The following is a 23,243-nucleotide window of genomic DNA, read 5'->3' on the forward strand; positions in this document are numbered from 1 at the left end:
CCTTTTTAAGAAGGGGGACCAGAGGGTGTGTTCAAACTATCATGGAATCACACTCCTCAGCCTCTCTGGTCAGGTCTATTCAGGGGTTCTGGAGAGGAGGATCCGCTGGATAGTTCAATCTCAGATTCAGGAGGAGCAGTGTGGTTTTCATCCTGGCCGTGGAGCTGTGGACCAGCTCTACACTCTCAGCAGGGTCCTTGAGGGGTCATGGGAGTTTGCCCAACCAGTCTACATGTGTTTTGTGGACTTGGAGAAGGCATTCGACCGTGTTCCTCAAGGAATTCTGTGGGAAGTACTCAGGGAGTATCGGGGTATCGGACCAGCTAATTCAGGCTGTTTGTTCCCTGTATGACCGGTGTCAGAGTTTGGTTTGCATTGCCGGCAATAAATCGGACCCGTTTCCAGTTAGGGTTGGACTCCGCCAGGGCTGCCCTTTGTCACCAATTCTGTTCATTATTATTATGGACAGAATTTCTAGGGCGTTGAGGGGTTCCGGTTTGGTGACTGCAGGATTGAGTCTCTGCTTTTTGCAAATGATGTGGTCCTGCTGGCTTCATCGAACCGTGAACTTCAACTTTCAATGGATCGGTTCGCAGCCGAGTGTGAAGCGGCCGGTATGAGGATCAGCACCTCCAAGTCCGAGTCCATGGTTCTCGCCCGGAAAAGGGTGGACTTCCATCTCCGGGTCGAGGATGAGATCCTGCCCTAAGTGGAGGAGTTTAGGTACCTGGGGTCTAGTTCACGAATGAGGGAAGGATGGAACGCGAGATCGACAAGGGAATTGGTGTGACGTCTGCAGTGATGCGGACTCTACATCACTCTGTTGTGGTGAAGAGAGAGCTAAGCCGAAAGGCAAACCTCTCAATTTACCGATCGATCTACATTCCTACCCTCACCTATGGTCGTGAGCTTTTTGTAGTGACTGAAAGGACAAGATCGTGGGTACAAGCGCCCGAAATGACATTTCCCCGTAGGGTGGCTGGGCTCTCCCTTAGAGATAAGGTGAGAAGCACTGTCATCTGGGAGACACTCAGAGTAGAACCGCTGCTCCTCCGCATTGAGAGGAGCCAGATCATGTGGCTTGGACATCTGGTCAGGATGCCTCCCGGACGCCTCCCTGGGGAGGTGTTCAGGGCAAGTCCGACCGGTAGAAGGCCTCGGGGAAGACCAAGGACACGTTGGAGAGACTATGTCTCCCAACTGGCCTGGGAACGCCTAGAGATCCGCCGGGAGGAGCTAGATGAAGTGGCCAGGAAGAGGAAAATCTGGGCCTCTCTCCTTTTGGCTGCTGCCCCCGCGACCCGATCTCGGATGAGCGGTAGAAGATGGATGGATGGGTGCAATTGAAAGATATGTCATTGATACATTTCTGTGATTGCCAAGGTCCGTGTATTAATATTAGAATCATGCTGAGCCTGTTATATGTACTGTTTTTATTTTTTACTGTATTGGCTTAGAGTTGCTTATTTACAATTTCATATAAAATGCTAAGATCATTTTGAGATTGTGACTAACATAACCCCTAGCATGATACTATAAAGTATATTAACAGTGCTAACTAGCGATCGCTAGCCAGTGCACATCTAAACATTCTGAATAATCATGTTATCCCACAAATTGCTTGTTTTAACCCCTTGGTTCAACTGTTATATTTAACAATGTTTGAAGTGCTTCGTGCACACATTTTACCTGTAATAAAGCTAAACTACAGGTCAAACAATCACAATGTCATTTGGTTCAACGGCCTATGGGACTTTTCATACCCTAGCATCAAGCTAGTGGATGAAAAGCAGAACTTTACTTCCGCGTCATGGCAGAAGGCAGACTAACATTTCTGAAAACCACAAGATGGCAGCCACTGCAAACAAACAAGAACAAAAAATGCCTGTGTATCTATTTTTCCTCAATTACAGAAATGTATTACAGAAAATGTTGCACATTATAAATAGCACATTACCCATGACCAAGACCTCTCCAATGATGCAAGATGCAGGGGTTCTTTGTGCGGTTTGTCCTGCATTTGTTGCAGCAGAATAAGATATAATAATAAGTAAAGAATAAATGAGGAATATTAAGATGGGCTGCTGCGCTTTGCTTGCAGGCCCATAAATATGATGCTGGGAAAAAGTATGTTTGTTTTTTAAAGTAATTTGTGTGGCATTACTTTGTTTCATTTAGAGCAAGCATGAATATCTTGCATGGGTACTCTTCATGCGCATTGTTGTTTTTTTGTTTGAGGGAATTATTTAACAAGAATACGAGGCAATTATAGATTTGTACATATTCAGCCCAAAAAAATAATCGTGGTGCGTAAAAGCGCATCACATGGCTTTATTTGAAAAAGGTTATGTTTTAATAAATCCGATCTTAATCAGACGTTGTGTTTCTGTACAATATGAGACGTCAAAATGAAAATTATTTTTAGCTAATTAGCTGAGAAGTTGCATTCAACACACAACATACAGAGCATGGTAAACTGCAGTCTGAGTACAAGGACTATTTAAAAGAATCTTCACTAATAATACTTAGCGTATAATATTTTAAATGCTGAGTTAAGCAAAAAAAAATGCTGGTGTTTTTTTAATGATCCTGCGTGATGTTTAACTCGTATACACCACAACACTGTCCGTGACCGTCTATATACCTGCGGTGTCCAAAGTATGTCCTTTTTGTCTCATGTGTAGCTCATTTTTTATTTGCTCTTTTCGTATTGTAATAAGAAAATTATTAATGCGATACATTATTAGATATGGCACTAATTTGCTTTGTCACCTGTGACACAAAAGCTCAGATGTTTTGTTCGGATAGTTTAGCATATATTGACCTCCAGTGGATTGTTTTTTTGCATCATTAATGTACCAAATGTATCAAAATGCCGTCCTGCATCCTTAAGTGTTTCTGTATGCGGCCCTCAGTAGAGAAAGAAATCCATTTTGAATTATGACTGTGGGACCTTCTGTGGACAGGTTGTCCTTGCCAGATCATGCCCAATCCATAAAATTAACACCAGGTGTACAAACCAGAGATTTCCAAACCTTTTCCAGCGAGGACTGCGTACAGAAAAATCAAACGTTTTGGGCCCATTTTGATATTTCTAATGTACTTGTAGTTTGGGGGCAAAAGCCAAAGGATTTGAGTGAGAGCCTGTAGTTTTATTCACTTATTTTTGCTTAAACAATTGTATGTAACACAATAGAATTGTGTTTTTATATGAAAATTTAAAGCAAAATGTATTGGTATCCGTATCAACAATACCGGGCCTGTGGTTTTCAGATCGATGGCAAAATGCAGTCACCCACCCCTAGTGGACACTTTGTGCAAGTGTACCAGCATGTTTGCAGTGATACAGTAGTTGGGTGGTGTACTAGAAACTGTAATATATCACTGGGTCTTTTCATTTATAATTTTATGTAGATAGTTTTTCTAATTTAATAGATATTGGTAAGTCTTTGTGTGTGCTTTTGGCTTTTGCAGCAATAGTTTAATGCAGTGTTCCATATTTTTGCCCTGAAGTGTTTGGTGTTTGTAGAATGTTCCTAATATATGTGTCTTCTGCTGTTTTTAGTTTTGGATAATGTCCTTTTCCTTTCTTTTCTCACCTTTTGTTGCCCGTCAGCCACCATAGAAAACACATTGTTGCGTAATCCATCATTTGGGGCTTCAGCAGAAAAGTTGTTTACGAATAATATGACCACTAGAGGGCCAGAAAGGATGCAGAGTAAGTAGAACGCAAAGTGGGACGGCAGCCAATCACGAACGACTTTACTGGGGGGAGGGAGAGGGGCGCTGAGAGGCAAATGTATCCTAGCACCATATGAAGCAACCATCTCCAACTACTTCCCAGCTGGCAGCAGTGAGGCACAAGTTGTTCCACCCCGAGAACGGAACCAGAAAGCCGAGGCAGGAAGGAGCCCCTCCTCTCAGCAAAAATCAGCAGTTATCCTCGCTCCAGTCGTCCGATCAGAGGTTAGTGTTCGATCCGTGCATCCTCCGCTGGGTCTGCGGTGACGTTGTGCTGCATTGTCCCGCTGTATGGAACATGCACCCCTGCGGGGGAAAAAAAGGAGCAGGTGACGTCTCCATCTCCATGCTCCTACGAGCAGCAGATGTGCATAATCTTCAATCTAGCTTGACCGATATTCACTATGTTCATCTATAACATCATGTGTGAGCCAGTCGTAGCCAGTTGGAACCAGATTTTCCGGAGGACCCCAAAGAACCGTCATAAAGACAACACTCGTAAACAAGTTTAAATCGCATTGCGCGCACGTACTTGATTGTGGTGATAGTAAGCAGGTGGATCCGTGTCGGACGAGCACGTTTCACCTGCACCTGATTTGCAGGATGCAGTGGTTGTTGATTAACTTCTGCAGGTCGCAACATCCAAGACAAACAAATCAGCTAATTGCATTGGGACTTTAATCCTTCCAGAAGTCGGCATGGGTCACTCTGGAGAACAGGAGTAAAGATTCAAAAAAGTGTTTTGGTTGCTGGTGTAGAGCTCCGTTGCATATGTTTATATTGCATATGCTGGGTGCACTTAGATTAGAACTCTGCCCAACTCCTTGTCAGCCCAGTTGTTTGGTAACCACGCTGCAGCCGAGGTTACACAACGTTTGTCAATGCACTGTCAGGTCACACAACGACCAGCTGTTTATTGGCCCAGACCAATCGTATGCTACTTTATGTATACAGTGGAGTCTCGCACATTATTTTTTGTTTGATTTCTGCAGAAAACATCTCATTCATAAATCTATTTATAAATAAATATGTATATATATGTGATATTGCGGGTGATATGTGCAGCATATATGTACCACTGGTAAAAAAAAAAACAACAAAAAAGCCCACCATTTTTGCATGTTTGTCTGTTTTTGGTCAAGCATTGAGATTTCACGTTTTGTACAATGGTCCTTGAACATAATGTTGCTGTGAGATGCAAAAGTGAAAGTAAACCATGACTTCGATTCCGTATGTTCATCAATTATCATTCATAAGTGGTGAGTACCTATACATTTTATACTCACGTGTGTTTAAGTGTGTGGGGCATATTGAAGACCGAAGTGGAAGGTTAGTGTAATAATTACAACACTTTTATTGCAAATGTTGATCCGAAATTGGAGGAGAACATCAAGCTAGCAGGAGGGTTTGGAGTAGGGGTGTAACAATTCATTCACTACTTCGATGCATCGATTTTAATATCTCCGATCCAACTACAGTAGACGCCCCTACAACGTAAATAATCCGTTCCGAGAACCTTTATGTTATAGGGTTTTTATGTTATAGGGTTTTTATATTATACGAAGCATAAAATACATGTAAATAGCCTAATCCGTTCCAAGATCTTCCCAAACTCACCCCTTCGGCCCTTCAAAATATTCAAAGTCCACCAAATATGGTGGGAAAATATAAGAAAACGTTAGCATAAACATAGTAGAGTAACATTCCGATATAAAATAAGGTAATAAGATTACTGTAAATTAACAATACTGAAAAATAAAAACAAACTTACCGTTCACGAGATGTCTACCGTTCACGCAATTTCTTCCGTAATACGATGCAAAAACTTGACATAAATTCTATATTCAGTGGAATTTACGTAAAAGGAGGTTTACGTTATGCGAGGTACTACCGTACATCGATCTGTGTTTAGCAAGCTTCCATTCCTGACGGCATGTATCGATCGAACATTGTTTAAAAAGGTAATCAATTGATTTGAATTGATACTAGGAAATAAAGCATTGGATTCAAGCACGGCAGGCTTTACATGGATGTTTGTTTTGTTGCATTTTTAATGATAAAGACTCTATAATGACGTTCAGTCTGTGTCTGTGACGTCACTGCGGACCTGTGAAATACAGTTGATTCCGCTTTTTCTTCTTTTGGTCAATTAATTCACTTCATTCAGTATTCATTTTTAACTCGTATGTCTTCATTTGAAGCTCCTTTTAAAGGGATAGTTCGGATTTCTTGACATGTTGTATGACATCCCCATCAGCAGTGGACTATTTCAACAGTGACTCCGGGTTTGGTCTCATCATTGTTAAAACGTATCATAAACCCGCCACACCACACCTGTTCAGTGTCACTTTAAATGGCCAATAATAATACATCAAATACGTACATGTAGGATTAATATAATTTTTAAAAGTGTCCTATCCAGCTTTGTGTTTGACTTTCACCCATTAAGTAACATTTGGGAGTGGTTGTCATATGACAGTCATGTGACTATCCCAGGGTAGTGCAGCATAAGTAAACAAATGGAAAACTACTGTTGGATTTCGTACAAGTCCTGTGACTTCTTGCCCTCCCAAAGCCCTCTTGTGTCCAAGAACATATTTCCTGAGTTTGCAAACAATATTAGAATATGAACAATGTAACAATATGAACAACACAACAAAATACACCCATTTGTGTGAAAATGATAACATAGAAGACAACTGAAAATATCAATCTCACCATGCAAGTATCAGTCCGATACTAATACTACTTGGTATTGATAATATCGACATTTGGATCAATCTTCCCACTCCCTCCAGGCTTCCTCAAAATGTTTGCCTTTTCAAGGATCAGTTTAACATACCCAGATGATGCAATTGGAAAACAGTTCCCTCTTGCATATGTACAGTACCAGGTGTCGTGTTTGAAGTTACAAGGCGGATGAGACTTGTGATCGTTGCATGCATGTAATTGTGGAAGCTTTTGTCTTAAATTTGTTCCAAAATGTCAGTCGAAAACTGAAACATACATTTTTTTTTTCATAGGAAATAACGTAAATCCCATGAATCTGTTCCAGAAACCCAGAAATATGACCATAAAACACATTTTGCAGAAAAAAATGCCCGTTTTACATGCAGAATGCAAAGCAAGAATGAAATGGATAAATTAACATTTAACATTACTTATATCTTTTTATTGTGCTTTAGAGCTTTACACACTGACCCGTCTCAGTATCTGTTATGTACTGTATCCGTATGTATAGTGCTCCCTCGTTTATCACGGGGGATAGGTTCCCAAAATAACCCACAATAAGTGAAATCTGCGAAGTCGCCAACTTTTTTACAATAATTATGTTTTAAGGCTGTAAAACCCCTCACCGTACACTTTATACACTTTTCTCAGACAGGCAATAACGTTTTTTTCACATTTATTTCTTGTTTAAACACTCTCAGAAAAGTTCTGACTTTCGTTTGAATTTTAATGATCAACCTACAGGACAGACACGATAAATTATTAAGTCACTCACGCGTATTTCACTCCTGTGATCGTGCCTTTTCGTCCCGCCGCCGTTCCGCTGTACTGTAGCGTTTTTGTATCCATGCTAAAACATATTGCTGCAGTGCTCCTCCTGTTGCGGTCCTCCTCCTTCGAACCGAAGATTCATTTACAGGCTAGCAAGCTAGCGATGACACAGGAGACACGGCAGAGCGGCACAAAGGAGATTGATTGACATTGTTCTACAGCCGATCACCATGCAGAAAACAATGGGCGGTGCAGACAGACGAGAGAGACACTCACTGCAATTCTTCTTAAAGGGCCGACCTGTAACAGCATTCATAGCTGTAATAAAAAAAAAAGGACAAAAAAGAATCCGCGAAAGGTTGAACCCGTGATAGAGCGAGGGAACCGTTCCCCCTGCAACCTGTGCCAACTAGTTAACTTGGATACGATCCTATTATAACAAACTCTACCTTTGTTCTTTGCTACGAGTTATTTCTTGAATTCAGTCGTGTTTCTCACCTTCTTTATCAAAGTCCTGGCACTTGCAATTTTCTATGGAGTAATGGTTGGTTATTTTGTAGCAGTAATAAAGTTTTTTTTTTCAAAAAGCACACAAACGCAAATACGCATTGTGCTTGAACAGCTCATCAGTGCAGGGGCTCAGTGCTAAGAGGAAGAAATGAGACAGATACGGAGTTGCTCATTGTACTGTGTGTGTTCTATGAACACTTAATAAAGACGATTAAAGGGGTTCCCTGGCCGGAATCTGTCTATTGCTGGATTGCACGTGACGTCACGTCCGGTTACTCAAACAGATGGGGGTCAAATAAGCGGCGTTGCAGCGAGACAACACGTAGAATCAGAGCAAAAATGTTCTGTTCTCGCATGTGGAAATGATTCGAAAAGGGATTTCGAGAGTTCCGAAGGTAGTGCAGCACAATGGGGAAAAATGTTGAAGTACAAAACATTGTATTAAAGTATTTTATCCTTTCAGCCTTTCATCCACACAGAAACGGCGTTCTGGGTGACATGAAACAGTATTTTTTTTTTTTAAATGGCTTCCAGAGAGGCTTTTCATTTCCGTGCATACAAGCAACCCGCTTCTTTTGTAAAACGATGACGTCACCAACCCGGTGCCGTCACATGACCAGAAGTGAACTTTGACAAGCCAACATAATATCTGAATATTTCAACTTGAATTGACACATGAATAAACTTACCTCCGAGAGCCGTAGCTGCTTTATTTACACCGAACTTCATCAGCTAGCAACCTGAAACTAGGGCTACAACTAACCGATTAATCGCTAGATTATTTTTTTGATTAATCGAATTTTAAAAAACACTTTTTAATTTCCACCTCTTTATTCAGAAAAAGAAGGTTTGAGCTGACAGAGCAAATAAGTACACAAACATCAGGTTGCCGCTTGAATAGTCTGTTAAAGCGGACCTATTGTACTAATTTTCGGGCCTTTGTATTGAGTTCTGGACTCCCATAGAGCGGCTACACACGATAACTCGCACTGGCCAAACTTTTTAGCTGCTGCATCTTCCTTGGTGTTCACGGCTATTTGTGACGTGAGCATCGAATCTAGGAGTCGATGCTCGAGACTCGATGCCCAACCGTATTGACGTGTATAAGCATGACGCATAAAAACGCGTCCTGTTTCTTACTAATTCATATTCTCCGCACGGGAATGGGTCTGCCTCTGTACTAAACCGAACGCTGCGTTTAAAAAAATCCGAATACACGTACCATTACACTCCTAACCAACATCCATCAAATACGGTATTTTTTTTCAATATTGTCCCAGGCTAGTCTGGAAGGATAACCTCCTCTTCTCCCAGATCCCAGATTGGAACAGCACACAGAATCCATTACCCGTCCACCATTCAATAATCTTTATCCTTAATGATGGTCACAACAGTCGAGCGGCTGGGACCAAAAGAGGGCCCATTATTATTGGGCGTGTCTCCTCTCTCTGCACTTTTTATGATGTTTTTAATTTCATGGTGATGGCTTTCCTTTTCTTTGGTGCACTGAAGACATAATGAAGTCCAAAAAGTAAGGGTGTCCCGATACAACTTTTTTACTTCCAATACAGCACCAATATCAATCTGATCTGATATCAGCACAAATGATCTTACTTTTTATTAGGTATTTTGTACTGTGGAATGTTACAAAAGGCTTGATCAAGTGATATTACTCAGCAGAGAACAACAGTCAGCCACAGTAGGTATGAGAAAACTCGCTTTCTCATGCTTTGCGTATGTTTCGGATGACGTTGGGGGGGGCCGTGGTTGGTCATGTTGAACTTGTGCGGGGACGTGTGCATGGTGGGATTTTCACTCGGCTGCGACGTCTTTTTCAGACTTCGACGTTGCTTACTTGAACTGCGCGTTAAGATACGCTGTTGTTGTGATCACGTGGGATCGATCCTGTGTAGAGCTGCTGGAGTTTCAGATGGACTGCTTGTATCGGAGTTCTGATATCGGAGATTTTAGTTGCAGGGCGATATAATTTGATACTTGTTTTTTTTTTTTGCTGATATCTGACCGATATCAATGATGTTTGTCAATTCTATACATTTTGAAAAATGAACAAATTATAATAAACACTTAGTTTACAATTATTTAAAGCGCGTATACGTTTTTTTTTTTTTTTGGGCCACCCTATATATATATATATAAATTGGTAGTATTTTAGAAAAAAAAAAACATCAGAAAAGTGTTCTGTGTTCCACTTGGTTTGGTCTGTGGTAAGAAGAAACGGGACTGGGTTGTTATGGGTTAAGCTGTCCAGTTGCAGGTACATTACGGTGCATAGTTCAAGCAGAAATTCTACAAGTAAACATTAATGAGTAAACATTGTTTACATAATAAATAGCAATGCACTAACTGCATTTGTTGGTTGTTGTTTTATTGTATGAAATGATCCAAATGTTCATGTTGAGGTGGTAAATTGCAGTCATGGAGTGTGATAATGTGATAGTTGTTGTCACTGCACAGCTGTGTGTAACTGTGAATGGTCATGTAGATCCATTCATGGCCCCGCAGGAAAAAAAAAAAAAAAAAAAAATGAGGTCACGGTGCAAAGGAGCTCGGTGCCGTAACATTTCCCTGTAAAACTGTGGTCATATTAGATGTGGGATTTAATCAAGCGAGGTGTGACAGTTAATCACCGTGGCGTTAGTGCCGAGCCGTGTGATTAATATTCTCTCCAGAAGATTGCCTCGGTGCATGTGTCATGTTTTGTAGTTTCAAGTCAACACAAAGTGAGGACTGTGGGCCGGGTGGATTAGATTGCTCATTAAAAAGTCCAAACGCAGTGTGATTTCAGTGGTCAGTTGGAAAACAACCTTTCTACAAAGCTCCATTTTTCACCGTAGAACCAAAATGAACCCACTCTCGGTTCCATTATTGTATCCATCGGTACTGCTGCTCCGGCTTATCCCAGTTCCAACTTGCTGTGCGCCTTTTGTCGTCCTACCTCCCCACCACCCCAACCCAACTCACTGCTCCTCCTAGGCATAGGAAGATGCAGTCTTGTGTAATTCTCTCCAAACCAGTTTCATCCAGTTCATGAGGTGTTGCCAAGTAACCGGCTGTGTGTCTGTGTGCCAATATGTGAGCGGTGACCGGGGTGTCCACTGTGTGAAAAGCAGAAAGGTTGAATTTCCCCCATTCTATAGCCAGTATTACATAAGAAATCAGGAAATGGAAATGTCGTTTGTTATCTTAGTTGTACAAGCGTTTACAGCCTCCTATAAAGAGGTGCATGTGGTGCTCCACACCATAAACTAATGCACGCAACCACTACAACTACAACTACAATTGTATCCGTTGGCAGGCATTGGTTGTCCTCAAAGGCCCTCGCCTGTTTAGATCGCACCTGATCGGACTCCCAAAGTCTTTCTTGATTTGAGTTTGAAAACGTCCTATTTTTTGAAAAAGTATTGTTTTTTTTCCAGCAGAAAGCTGAAATCTCATTGACCGTAAGTCTGTAATCATTTCTAAATACGTGAAAATGCAGTCGTCCCCGGTTTATCGTGGTTAATTGCTTCCAGACCCGACAATGCAAATGTTCCCCTTCATTTTTGTCTGAGCATACACACAAATGACCTGAGCATTCCTTGGACCGTAGTATCACACCTGTCCTTCAGGTAGTCCGAATTCCACTCTGTGGTACTTTTTTTATGAATGCGTTCAAAAGAACGGCAAGGCATAGTTCACAGCGTAGCCTTCTTTATTGTCAACCTCAGACAAAACAAGCCATAGAACTATTTCATCCAATTAATGATCTCAATCTTGTGGGAATTGCCTCCTCACTTCATTTTCCATGTTATTCTTGTTTGCAATTTATTTTGTGAATTACGTGAACTTTAATTTCCTTTGTGTATTGCAGCAGCCTGTTTTGGCACTATTTCATCCTGGAAATGTACTTGAAATTGATGCCACATTTGTTGGATGTGTTTACTTTTGTCCAAATTAAAAAAATGACAACCATCTTCCGGTCTTTTCAGCAAAACCTGTCTTCCTGTAGGAGGTCAATCCGGCCATCAAAATAAAAGCACGCTAGTACTACGTGCACGGTTAAACCACACATGACACTCAAGTCCACATTTGCTACTTTAGCTTCGCAGCATGTTTTTCAGAGCAGCAATTTCTCATCCGAAAAAGAACAAATCTCTACAAACTTGGTGTGTAGATGTGGTACTGCCCCGTTCATTTCGCCATAACACGGGTTAGCAAGCAACGTGCATTGTTGTATCTAAGTACTGTAATGTCTCATCACTGTAACATGACTGACGCCACGTGGCCGGAATACCACATGTGACTTGTCATTTGATATTTTTTTACTACTAATAGGCCATAGTCAATATGGCGTCATTTTTTTTTTTTTAAAACACGATAGAGCGAGGAGCGATGTTTGAATCGCGATGTAGCGAGGGATGACTGCACAGGTAAAATGTGCGGCGAATAGTTTGTTTCATTCAGCGTTAAATTTTGCACTTTGTTCGGCGGTCACTGAACGCACTATACTGTAGTTGCTGTGAGACCCAAAAGTGAAACGTGCATATAAATTCTACATCGGGACTTTGATTCTATTTATTAATGAATCATCATACATTAGTAGTGAGTACCTGTAGTGGGGGGGCGGACAGAAAGTGATGTCGGGGGTTCAGAGTTGGGTTTTAGCTTGGCTTGGGTTAGTCCATGTTAGGGTTTATTGTGCCTGTTGTGAGATAATTCAAGCCCTGCAATAAAAGCCTGTTGTTTCGGCAATCAAATTGTGTGCTTATGGCAAAAAATACATAAAATTCGCTAATAGAGGCGTATCGTAAATTCCGGTGTATAAGCTGCACCGGTGTCTAAGCTGCACCCACTAAATTTAGAGGAAGAACAAAATTTCTTCATATAGAAGCCGCACCAGTGTATAAGCCTCACCCACTAAATTTAGAGGAAAAAACATATTTGTACATATATAAGCCGCACCGGTATATAACACGCGCGTGTCCACGTCATAAAATGACATATTGTAGCATGCACAAGTACATGACGACCTCTTTATTTGACAGGAGCCAATCGTGAGCTCTGAAAAAGTCACAACGCGCTTGTCAACCCACTGGAAATTGCAGGTCATTACTCAATATAACAGCCTGACTCACGGTTCGATCTTACAAACAACATTAAACTCATCACACAGCAACTTAACACTGATATGTTATACGTCAGAACAATACAAACATGTACCAATATGAGTTTATTATGAAAAAAACACAGTTTTGCATTTTGTTTGAGAAAACTATTTAATTGGAGGAGCACAAAAAGCATAGAAAATGGTGGATGGCGCTGCAGTGCTGCCTCTGTCCACCAAAGGGAGTCAGAGGACCCGGAGCCCAAAGCTCAGAGGGAAGCTGACGTCATTGCAGCGCTCCAATGAATGGCTTATGGGAAAACATTAAAATGTTGGGTTTTTTTCATTTTAAACGAAATTTGGGGCATGTCTGTATATTTTCTGGTACATCTTTTGAGTGTTAGGTTGCTGTGTGATGACTTTAGTGTTAGTAAAGTGTTTTTTGAAAGATGACACAGCGAGTCAGATCATGTTGTTATACTGTTATATATAATGACCTCCTGCAATTTCCAACAGGTTGATGAGCTCGTTGTGAGTGCACTGATAGCTCGTGATTGGCTCCTGCCAAATAAGGAGCTATCGTTTCCTCACTGACACGCGAGCAGCACAGTATTTAAACAATTAGTAGTCGTTCAGAAATAAAGGAGATGTCACGAGTACCGACTTATACACTAATTTTTTGACTAATGATTCAACTGTATTCCACCATGAAATATCATCCAACATTAATATATTTTTCAAAAAACTTGAGAGTAATGCCGCGATATTTGAAGCTCCGTGTGGTGGAGGGATTACTGCGCCGTGAAACCTTGGTTTTCGTGATTAATTAATTTGAAAAAGTTACGAAAACCAAAATGTGGAAAAAAAACATGCCATTTTTGTTCGATATGAAATAATTTAAATCAAATGACTGCATTCCAGACAAACAAAAATCTGAACAAATAATACATTATATAGAGAATAATTATAGTTTTACATACAGAAAACCATGAAGTAAATATGAATGACTAATGAAATGGAAAAATGAATACTTGACATCACATTTACCGTTATGGAAGACTTGTTGGCCTATGGAAGATGGCGAGGAGAGCCTTCAGGGTTTCCCCAAGGTTTTTTTTTGAAGCTGCCGCCGCTTTGTCGTGCGACTGTTGTATCTGCAATCAAAAAATTTAAAAAATAAATAGCAATTTTCTTATGACTTAGGGTTAGGCTTAATTTAATGGCGACGTTGCTGAGAGCACTCGCAACATTTAAATTGCACTTTATTTGCAAACCACATCCCCACTCAGTGTGCTCATTTGTCATGAAATACAGGTTTCATGTTTAAATAGAACACTTATAAAAATACCAAAAGGTGAAGCAAATATTCTTTGTTGAACTACTCGACATCAGCTAGCGAGCTACTGCTAGCATAGGAGCTGCCTGTTGGAGACCCCTGTGATAGCGTCACTGCCTAAAGCTGTACACACTACGTGTTTCAGCTGCACAACTTCGACACACAACTAGTGTTTTCAAGACAAGCCATAAGTATTATAATGATAACAAGAGAGCAAGGTTGTTAAGTGACGCTTTAAAAAGGTAAGGTGTGATGATGGTCGACAAAAACGAGCTAGCTAGCTAGATGCCGCCAGCCAGGCATGTAAACAAAAATGTCAGAAAGTGGAATGATATTGAAACGTGAGCGATCACACACGCTGGCATTGATAGGCTTAGCATGTCGTCAGTTGACTTCACATGCATATCAAAACAAAGCGAAGTGAAACATTTTTAGGATATTTTAAATCATTTTCAAACTAAGTGTGCTCAATATGTGCGTAAATAATAAGCTATATATGTAGCAGTATAACATATATATCCATTCATACAATATATTACTTAAAATTGTTTTCAAGTTTAAAAAAAAAAATACAAATTTAAGTTGTGGCGGCTTTTATTTTGTAGTGGCGCACCGCCGCGATCAATTACACGTAGCGGAAACCCTGGCCTTTCTTTTGTCATGAATTCTGAACACTATCTCCTGCTAACTGTTTTTCATTGATCCTCACCAGCAACAACTTCAAACAACGTCTGTGTTAAAACCTTTACGCCTTTTTGCAACATTAACTTCCTTGATATCTTCTTTCTTTGCCAGCATGGAAGTTAGCATTGATGCTAACTTCCCATACATCCCACACGATCGGCCACACGTACGCCACTTTTGTACTTTTCTGTGTACTTTTCTAAGTACCCACTATTATTCAATAGTGTTTCTTGGCATTTTTATCAAAGTGCCGGCCTCAGGGTAGGTTAATGAGAAGGCGTAAAAAAAATTATGAATTACACAAAATGTTTCGGATGTTTCGGTTTCACGCTGGGCAAGGCTCACTAATGCGTGGGATGCTTTGTTTGGCCGCTCGATTCCGTGAAATGATACGAGTTTGCTACATGCACTGTTTGGTGGTACGAAATCTGAGACAGTGTACAAATTTGCTTTGTACAATTTTTTTTTTTTTGGTGAAAACCGAAGCATATGAAAAGTAGAGCGTACGATAACGGAACTTGGACAGTGACAATAATGGCATCATGTTGACAAAGTATCTGTGTGGCTGGTGCATGTATGCTTTATGATTCTCCGCCCTCCCTGTTCATCCCAACCACTCCTTCTCTTCACCTCAGGTTGGAACCAGTTGGTGAAGAGAGACAAGGGCAGTTGCTCTCTGCACTCTGGTCTGATTCCTGCCATGGCATCCTCAGTGATTCGCCGCCAACTTGCACTGTCCCTCCACAAGAATCTGTGCTTCAGTGTCCCAGGTAATACTGCTTGATTTTAATGTGTTTACGTAGCAGTACTTTGAAATATTGCTGTTAGTAATATAAAGTCAATTCTTTGTCATTGTGACAGGCTATCTTCTGTTTGGTGTCTTCAGCAGGTTTCATATCATTGACTCAATTCTTAGTCTTCTTAAATCTTCATTTACTGACTTGGTATCTGTTGAATGGTATTTAAATTGCATTCCTGAAATCTTGAATATGGGAGAAAAAAAAAAAAATCGCCTGGGGTAACCGAAGCGTGTGATCAAAATGGACTTTGCATGCTTCACCTCACTGAAGCAGTAGGAACATCTTCCAGCCAACCACTCAATCAAAATAGGTTTCAACAGAAATATGTCATCATACCGATGCATCACTGCAACAATTTGAGATTTAAAAAAAAGTCATATTTAAAAAAAAAAAAGGGGGGGCGGGGGGGGAGCTTTATCGCATGAACTTGAGCCAAAGTTTAATCAAAGTACGTGAACTTGAAACAGAGTTGAATAGGTAACAGGTGATGTAATCTGTCTTGTAATGTTTGACTAATGGCTAGTATGATGTAACGACCAACAGAAAAGTCACCACAACCTAGTGCCATGACAGATAGAACACTGAGGAACGTTATTTCATGAAAACACAAGGAACACATAAATGATTAGACCAGTATTGAAAACTAGGGCAGAGGTCCCCAACCACGGGGGCTGTTGTGGCCGACAGCAGCTCCTGTGTGAGTGTTCACTGCATATGTGTTCTCTGCTTGTTAACAGAGAAGGAATATTACTTGGCGGAAATGCACTTACCATGGTTGGGTCTGGAATCAATTAACCGCGATAAAGAAGGGATTACAGGAATTATTTGAGCACATGCTGATTTTGTAACTCCGGCAGATCCCCGCACAGTCACGATCCACGCAAATTTGGGGGGTTTTCTGCCATTTTTCTCCAAAAATAGGCCTCTTTTTCTTCAGAAAACACATCTCATTCACCATAAGTCACTGGTAATTTATAAATACGTGAACATTCACTTAAAATGTTGCACTGTTAACAGCCCACAATTTTTACGTCTTCTGATTCACTGATAATGTTTTTTTTCACCATGCGTTGATATTTCGCACTTTATTCGGCAGTCCTTGAATACACCATAGCTGGTTTCAGAAGTCAGTTATGTCTAACATCTACACCAGGGGCACTCACACTTTTCAGCCTGCGAGCTCGTTTTAAAATGGCCAAGTCCCAAAGATCTACCTCCTACTCTAAACATAGAAAATAAAAATATAAATGTGTCATATATTTATGGTATTTCTAAATATGAGTATTTATGTGGTTTGTACATGAATATTAGGGGTGCACACACTCTTTCAGCATTCATCATCAGAGTAGTTGATATCATTCAATAATTCACAATTCCATTCAATATGGCAAAAATGATAATTCCACATACAGTAATTCCTCAGTAGTTGTGTACATAACCTGAGTGGTATGTCAGTCAAAACGGCTACGTAGCGTTTATTAGCCACACCGCTCATGTATCTGTCAAACATGACGGATATACACGAAATGACAATGATTATGCAAAAGACAATGCAGCCGAAGTCAAGGCAGTCTGTGTCGGGGACTCGTTGATTTGCAGTAGAGTGTTTGTGATGTTTGTCAGTTGATTGTTTGTACTTCTCTACTTTGTTTTTGGTGTCAGTGTCTGAGAAATTCTTCTTCCTCGCTGCTAAGGGATTGCTGCTAAGAGGCGGAAATTTAAAAAGCTGTTTTAAAAAAAATCGGATTCATCGATTAATCTAAAAATAATCGACCAATTAATCTGTTATTAAAATAATTGTTAGTTGCAGCCCTAGTTATACTGTAATATACTCTATATATAATGACCTGCGGTTTCCTTGGGGTTCCTTTTGAGTGTTAAGTTGCTGTGTGATGACTTTAGTGCTGGTAAAGTGTATTTTATAAGATGACACCACGAGTCAGACCATGTTGTTATACTGTTATATATGATGACCTCCTGCAGTTTCCAATGGGTTGACAAGCTCGTCATGAGCGCACTGATAGCTCGTGATTGGCTCCTGCCAAAGGAAGAGCTACCGTTTCCTCACTGACTCGCGAGCGGCGCAGTATTAAATGATTAGTAGTAGTTCTGCGTCACGAGATTAGAATTTAGACATAAATTAGCCACACGCTGTATAAGCCGCAGGGCGCAAAGTTGAAGAAAAAAGTAGCGGCTTATACACCGGAATTTACTGTTACGTAATTGTTATATAATTTACTGTTGTAATGACCAGATAAGCTGCAGGAAAAATGCGGTGGTTAAACAAGGATCTATGTAAATTGTCAGTGTTTGTAGAATAAAAAAAATAGCAATAATTGAGTAATTGATCTGCCCATGAAAATGTCTATTTTTTTATACATGGCTCACCCCCCACAACCCCCTCCAAACCCCCCTGCTAGGGCTGATGTACACCGATTTCAGATGAACATTTGCAATAAAAGTGTTGTAATTATTTAATTAGATTCAACTCCACAAATCTCTCTTCACATCGTTGACTCACAACACAATCCTCGTTTAAGCCCTGAATATGCTTATTAAACGCAATTTAAGGTACAAAATGTACAGGCATACACACATTTAAATTATAAAATGTTTAAGTGCATTGATGTCATGAGTTTCGCTGTACAGGCCATTTAGAAAATGCCCTCTGCAGAGTGAAATAGCTCTCAGTTAGGTAAAGGGCTACATATGATACATATGATACATATGATACATATGTATACATATGATACATATGTATCTGTTTACTCCTGACATAGCTTGCTGCAAATAGTTGGCTGTTAGTCAATTCTGACATCCACCTGTTCTGTTAAAATTATAGTCATCCTTCGGCACTTTGCGCTTCAAATTTTGCTGCTTCACTCCGTCACGGTTTTTTGAGAAACATACTGTGTTAATAAATCATGCTGTCATCCCTCGCCACTTTGCGCATCGAATTTCATGGCTTCAGTCTACCACTGTTTTTCATATTTAAGCAAGTTATACTTCCATACCACACGGTGATGCAGCTGGACTGGATGCTCTCTGTGGTTCCACAGTAAAATGAGCGCATGATTGGGACTGGGGCTTTGGCTCTCTTAAGGTTGCGGGAAGTAGGGGCCTCGATGGGCCTTCTTGGAGAGGTCCTTGCTGATGTGCACGCCCAACAACTTATGATGCTCACTCCACAGCGGCTCCGTTGATGCTGGGTGAGCGGAGGGTGTTGGGTGTGGGCTCTCCTGAAGTCGACCCCACTCTCCTTTGTCTTCTCCACGCAGTCGACTTGCCTCATCCCTGTAGTTGGACTCATCGCTGTTGTTGATGAGACCCACCACAGTATTTGATTTAGATGTTATTGTTGTGTGTTGGCGCACGGTCATGGGTCAGCAGGGTGAAGAGCATGCAACTAATTGGTGGAGTGCAGCGTTCCTACAACGTCAGACAATATTTATTTGGAGACATAATGCTTTAAGGTTTGATTTATCCCGTGTTATTTTTGTCAACAGGATGCCGATATGCAAGCAAGGCCGCGCCAAAAGCCCAGGTGGAATTAGATTACAGTGGACCTTCCATGAAAACTGAAGTCCCTGGGCCACGCTCACAGGTGAAACACTCCCACTCAACATAATGTGCATAACAGAAACTTGTCTAATCAATTATTTGTATTTGCATTTGCAGGAGCTAACAAAACAACTGGGGGAAATTCAGGTAAGTAGAGGCGTGTATGTTTGCACCAGGACTAGAAAAATAGCTGCCGCAGTGGGACTAAAATTCACTGTAGTGTGTCGGCGTCTGATTCTTCAGTTGTATCTGCCCAGTGAGCTTGTTAAATAGAGCCTGTAGCACAAACGCTGTTCCCCTAGTTTGCACTTGCGCTCGTTAGTGTCCCACTTTCCTCTGCCACAGTGTCTGGAGCCTTTTACACCGGCTTCGCACCCGTGATGCATTTCATGCAAATTGTTGAGGGATTGAATTTACAAAGACTCTTAAATTGTAACAACCATGTTTGCATACAAATTTTCATGGGTTACCTTTGACTAGGGAAGTCAACCGGTACATTTTACTTCACAGTCAGGGGTTGTTTTTGAGTTTTGATTATAAGGAATACAAGTGTACATACATGACCGTTATTATTTTATAATATTACTCTTCTATATTGAAGCAGGAATAGCCGCTTGGTACGCGGTCCTTGTTACGCGTCTACAAAACTCTCAGAGACTGTTAGCATCATGCTATCTAATTGTCATAACAGCTCTTTATCAAATGATCACATCACTGTCTAATTTGCAAAATTGGACATGATGCAGAACTTTTCCAGATTTTCCAGAACTCCGACTCGGTGTTTGTGTTCGGACGGGTAAAACTGAGCTTTTTTTGTTTGTGTCATAAGAAATGTGCAACATTATTTCATGTTTTTAAACCTTATTTTACAACAGAACACATAAGTTCTTGACTTACAGGTCTTGGTTCCATTTCATGTAGTGGTGGACACACTTGTGTGAAAAACATGCATGATGTTTCCTGGGCTGCATGCAGTTCGGCTTCTCTAAACAATATGCATTCGAAAGAGTAATAATATATTTGCATCAAAAAAATCAGACCTCACAAAACGCTCTGCGTTATATTTGTCTCCCGCCGTATCCCTGCCCAATGTTGCCTGTGCATTTATGTGTATGTGATGAACACACTCACGGTAATGACACTCTTTTTCCGTGACGGAGCACCGCCGAGCGTTTTGTGAGGTCCGATATTTTTGAGAGGGCATTTTTGTGATGCAAACGTATTACTTTTGAATGCATATTGTTTTGAGAAGCCAAACTCTTTGCTTAAATGTCCACAGCAACTCAGTAAAACTATGTTCTTCATCACCAAAATCCGACCAGAACTGGACTTAGGAGACCAAGTGGGGGGGTAAGTCGTCCTGCTGATGGGGATGTGATACAACTTCATGTCAAAAAATCCAAACTATCCCTTTAAGAAGCAGATTTACAGTGCCGTGTATTGTACAGAGTTGAAACAACAAGCTACACAGACAGTCCCATTAGAATGTGTTTATGAGTGACGGTGAACATTTAGCGCCAAATTGAAAAAAAAAAAAGGCTAGCGCCAAATCCATCTGTGGCGGTCCAATTTATGTGGCTGGCTGCCACAGATTAATAAATAATATGGGAAACACTGTGATCCATTTGATATATCAGCTTCTACCCCTTCATACACACAGCATATTGCATTGAAATCACATAAGATTTGTTGGTATTGTGTTTTTCGTTACTTTTGGTCATGTTATTAAATCATTCTTGAAAGAATTTCCATCACACAAAAAAAAATCCCGGTTTGTATAACTGTGTTTAGGAAACTACACACAAACAAATTCATTTACAGAACTACACGGATGGAAGTGTATCCTCCTTAGCTCTCTGCAGGAAGTCAATGTATCAACGGTAGTGTCAAGGTAGTTCACAATATGCTCCTAACAGAGTGACAATCGCTTACTTACTCAGCTCGGATATACAAACACAGCAGCTTATAGTGCACGTGGCTTCTGGCACTGAGTGAGGGACAGCACGCGGGAGCATTCAGCCTGGCATTTCAGTACGACCTTAAGGCCCCAGGGGCAAACTATCATTCGACTGGAAAAGCAAAATGAACCTTAATAATGACTCACTCATGGGATGTGAGGGGAGACTAACTAGACATATGTGCAAGGCACTGCCATCTGGCTTTGTGTGTGTGTGTGTGTGTGTGTGCGTGTGTGTGTGTGTGTTTTGCTGTTTTTTTGTTTGTTTTTTAAATACACTGTCAGTCAATGTTTGAACAATAAAATGAATTTTTATTATTAGTATCACTGGAAGTTTAACAGAATTTGTAAGCTGTCCATCCCTGCCTTGTGGGAGTTATGTTGCGGCGAATGGTAATTTATTTCTTTTTTTTAAACACAAATAATTGATACTCCCATATCAATTATTTGACACACACTCGCTTCTCCGCCTCCAAAATCTTTTGGTTGGATCGACATTTGCAATAAAAATGACTTGTCCAGGGCTGGCAATCGCAGGGTAGCTCACGATATGTTACGATCTGCGATACATGGCTCATGATAGCGATGTCAAACGGCAAATATCTGCACAAACTGCACCGGTGGCCTCAAAGACGTGCATGCATGTATTGCACACCTGTAAGCCTATTCTGGCAGAGGATTTGTGAAGACCCATCAACAATACCAGGACACCTCATGCCTTATCTTCCCTACTGTACTTGCTGGGTGATCTCACTAATATTATAATTCACTGGAACCCGACCGTGATAAGTGAATTTCCGCAAAGTAGAATTCCTTCTTTATAATATATACAGTGATAGGGTGAAACAAACCCCCCCAAAAAATTATTTGATGGTTTCTATTTTGCAGCCTTCAGCTGGGATAGGCTCCAGCTTTTACCTGTGACTCTAATGAGGACAAGCGGTATAAAAAAAACAAATGGGTGGATATTTTTGCAGCATCAAAATACAACCAGAAGTGGTGCAAAAACAAGGAGGCTGTTTTAGTGCAACATAAGTGTAAAAAGGATTTTATTTTAGGTGTCTGACAAACAGTGACGCTATTTTAAACTCATTCAGAAAACACAACATCTCATGTCTCGCAAATAGGTCAAATCGATTCAGTAGAAGCGGGATGAAAAGAAATATTTAGTGTCGTATGTAGTAGTGATGCAGTCACCGGAAAGAGACAGGCAATGACCTGGATAAGGTTGAGCAGCAAGACAATGTTGACAATCAACGACGTAAACTAAACATTTTGCATTTGAATAGAAAAATCAACATTTCTCTTACTAGGCACAGTTTTCTCCACGAGCGTGGTGACGAACAAAGTGGCTTTGCCGTGCCGCCTGTGTGTCGTATTTCCGTGACACTTCTTACATCCTGCAAAGTGAGCGTTGTCTCATCCATGCTATAAAAGCCAAAGTGAGTCCACACGTTTGATTTCAACTATGCGAGCACATTTTTCCCTTTTAACTTCACCGCCCGAGTCCGTCATCGTTTGTTTGTTTTTTTTCTTCTTCTGCTTTCTTTTCTTCTCCTGTGACTTCCGCCCAATTCGGGATGACATGTAAAATGGTGACTCAGTGGTGTAGAACGGTGGAAGACGGTTTGGATTTTAATAATAATGTTAATAAAAGAGACGGCGAGAGAGAATCGAAAATCCATCATAGGGTTAATCGATATTTCGTCACACCCCTGCTGCTGTCTAATGTTGACTGTTTACTAATGTCCACACAGCCATGGTGCATTCAAAGACTGCCGACCAAAGTGCGAAATCTCAACCCTTGAAGAAAAAACCTTTATCAGTGAAGCATAAAAACGTAACCATGTAAAAAAAAAAAAAAAAAAAAAAGTGAACTTTCTAGCCGTGGTACATGGATGTTGTATATTTTACTTGTATTGATACATTCTGACCAATTTAGGGGGTATTCTGCGAGGCGACTTTAGTGGGTTAGCAAGCTGTGTTGAGTGGAAAGCGGGACGTGCGTGTTCAGAGAAAGGAGCTCTCTTTTAAAGCAGCTGTATCGCC

General features: G+C 40.7%; 1 protein-coding gene and 1 long non-coding RNA gene across 2 annotated transcripts in view; one reads left to right on the plus strand and one right to left on the minus strand.

Moving 5' to 3' along the window:
* LOC129170709 (uncharacterized) overlaps positions 1-23,243 on the minus strand; it is a 61,831-nt gene that overhangs the window by 17,700 nt on the left and 20,888 nt on the right. The window contains exons 3-4 of the long non-coding RNA XR_008566662.1: positions 13,904-14,010; positions 3,600-4,047 (exon numbers count right to left, since the gene is read on the minus strand). This is a non-coding gene — a long non-coding RNA (uncharacterized LOC129170709). The remainder of the gene's footprint in view (positions 1-3,599; positions 4,048-13,903; positions 14,011-23,243) is intronic.
* The window catches only part of abat (4-aminobutyrate aminotransferase), a 39,465-nt gene continuing 20,027 nt past the window's right edge, over positions 3,806-23,243 (plus strand). The window contains exons 1-4 of the mRNA XM_054758558.1: positions 3,806-3,966; positions 15,512-15,646; positions 19,183-19,280; positions 19,355-19,384. Of these exons, the coding sequence (XP_054614533.1) occupies positions 15,577-15,646; positions 19,183-19,280; positions 19,355-19,384 (198 nt within the window). The 5' untranslated portion in view covers positions 3,806-3,966; positions 15,512-15,576. The remainder of the gene's footprint in view (positions 3,967-15,511; positions 15,647-19,182; positions 19,281-19,354; positions 19,385-23,243) is intronic.

The sequence above is a fragment of the Dunckerocampus dactyliophorus genome, chromosome 18 (genome assembly GCF_027744805.1).
Source record: "Dunckerocampus dactyliophorus isolate RoL2022-P2 chromosome 18, RoL_Ddac_1.1, whole genome shotgun sequence".
NCBI classification, from domain to species: domain Eukaryota; kingdom Metazoa; phylum Chordata; class Actinopteri; order Syngnathiformes; family Syngnathidae; genus Dunckerocampus; species Dunckerocampus dactyliophorus.